The 1,685-nt window shown below is 46.8% G+C and overlaps 1 protein-coding gene across 1 annotated transcript; it reads right to left on the bottom strand.

Annotated features, from left to right (window-relative positions):
• Positions 1 to 41: 41 nt before the first annotated feature.
• LOC120273982 (protein PHYTOCHROME KINASE SUBSTRATE 4-like) lies at positions 42 to 1,280 on the bottom strand. Its single transcript, XM_039280730.1, has one exon. The coding sequence runs from the start codon at positions 1,097 to 1,099 to the stop codon at positions 98 to 100; it is 1,002 nt and encodes a 333-aa protein (XP_039136664.1). The 5' UTR covers positions 1,100 to 1,280; the 3' UTR covers positions 42 to 97.
• Positions 1,281 to 1,685: the final 405 nt, after the last annotated feature.

Raw genomic sequence — 1,685 nt, 5'->3', positions numbered from 1 at the left:
TTAATCAACCAAACAAACAACCCAAAAAAAAAAACCAGTAATAATATTAAGAAGAACTGTATTAACCCCAAACACGTGCATCACACGTGCAAGCCTCTCAACCCAACCGAGTTCCCAACGGACGGCAAATGCGAGCCGAGTTAGATCGAACCAACCTAGCAATCTCCCGAACCCGGTCCAACTCAACCCGACCAGCCTTCTCCTGACCGAACCGAACCGGGTCGGGTCCAACACTCACAGCCTTATCACAAACGCAAGCAAGCAACCCGCTTCTCCGTTTCTTCCCACCAGACCGAACCGGTTCAAAGTCCGAACCGGGCCGGTCGAACCCTTGATCAGGCGTGGTAACACTCCACCCCACGCTGGCTTCACTCGGCGCATAAGTTTCAGCCGGCTCAGCCGCGGCTACAGCCAACTCAACGCTACGACGGAGCTGAGCCAGCCGACAAGTCGCCGAGCCGTCAATAGAGTCACGGCGCTTGGGGAAGCTTTCAATCTCAAACAAGTCCGAGCTGGCATCGCTTCCCACGTCATCGTCCAAAGCGCTCGTGGGAAACGCGGATCCCATAAGGGAAGGCTTGAAAACGTCAAGAGAGAGACGAGAAGGCTCAGTGAGGGGAAACGAGAAACGGGGTTGGGATGAGAAACGAGGTTGAGAGAGATTCTCTTCAACGTCAATGGATTTGGAGCCGGAGCAAGGGCAGGAGCAGAGGAGAGAGAATCTCCGGCGAGGAGGAGGAGGAGAAGGAGGAGGAGGGGGTTTGGGGAGAAGGCCAGAGTGGGAGGAAGGGGTGGGAGCAGAGTGGAAGGAGGAGGAACGGAAGTTGCGAGTGAAGGTGTCGGTGGAGGAGACGGAGGAGAGGCGATGGTGGGGAGTGGTGGTGGAGGGAGGGAGGTGGAAGCTGTGGCGAGGGTTGAAGACGGTGAGGTCGGAGTGGTGGTGGGGATGGAGATGATGATGATGATGGTCTTTGGGAGGGTCTTTGTAGTACAAGTAGTGGGAGAGATATCTGAGAGGGAGGTCTTGGAAAGGGATGAAGGTGGTGGTGGTTGTTGATCTTGATGAAGTTGTGTGCTTGTGAGTGTGTCCTTGATCCATCTGTGTTGAGCTAGTGACTGAGTTTCACTAGTGTACTCTTTCTGTTGTGGAGTAGGTTGAGTAGTGGGGAGACTTCTATATATATATATATATATATATATGTAAATGTTTTTCTTAGGGTTTGGATAGGAAGAAGAAGATGGTTGAGAGTTGGGAGTGGGAGAGGTTATTATATGGAGGGAGGAGGCATGCATGGAGTGATAATGGGGGTATAGATAGATGGAGAAAATAAGGGAGGTGGAAAAGGGGAAATGAAATGGAATGTGTGTCGGCACATGCATGGCTTTAAAAAGTTTGATTTTTTGGGTTGAAATTGATTTTTTAGTGGAGAGTTTTGCTCTGTAGTTTTTAAATTTATAATGTATTGTAGATTTTTATATATATTTGTGATGGGTAAATTTATTACGTTAAAAATATTATGTAATTTGTGTTGCTTATTTTAAGCATAAAAATCAAACTGGAAATGAGGGTTTAGTTTTGAACTAAATTGTTATGCAAAAGAAATTGATTTAATTTCAATATCCACTTTAAATTCAATAACATTTAAGCTTTAGAAATGAAAATATAGCGTAAATAAGTTCAACTA

This window comes from Dioscorea cayenensis, chromosome 12 (assembly GCF_009730915.1).
Source record: "Dioscorea cayenensis subsp. rotundata cultivar TDr96_F1 chromosome 12, TDr96_F1_v2_PseudoChromosome.rev07_lg8_w22 25.fasta, whole genome shotgun sequence".
Lineage (NCBI taxonomy): Eukaryota > Viridiplantae > Streptophyta > Magnoliopsida > Dioscoreales > Dioscoreaceae > Dioscorea > Dioscorea cayenensis.
This window is presented reverse-complemented; position numbering and strand designations above follow the sequence as displayed.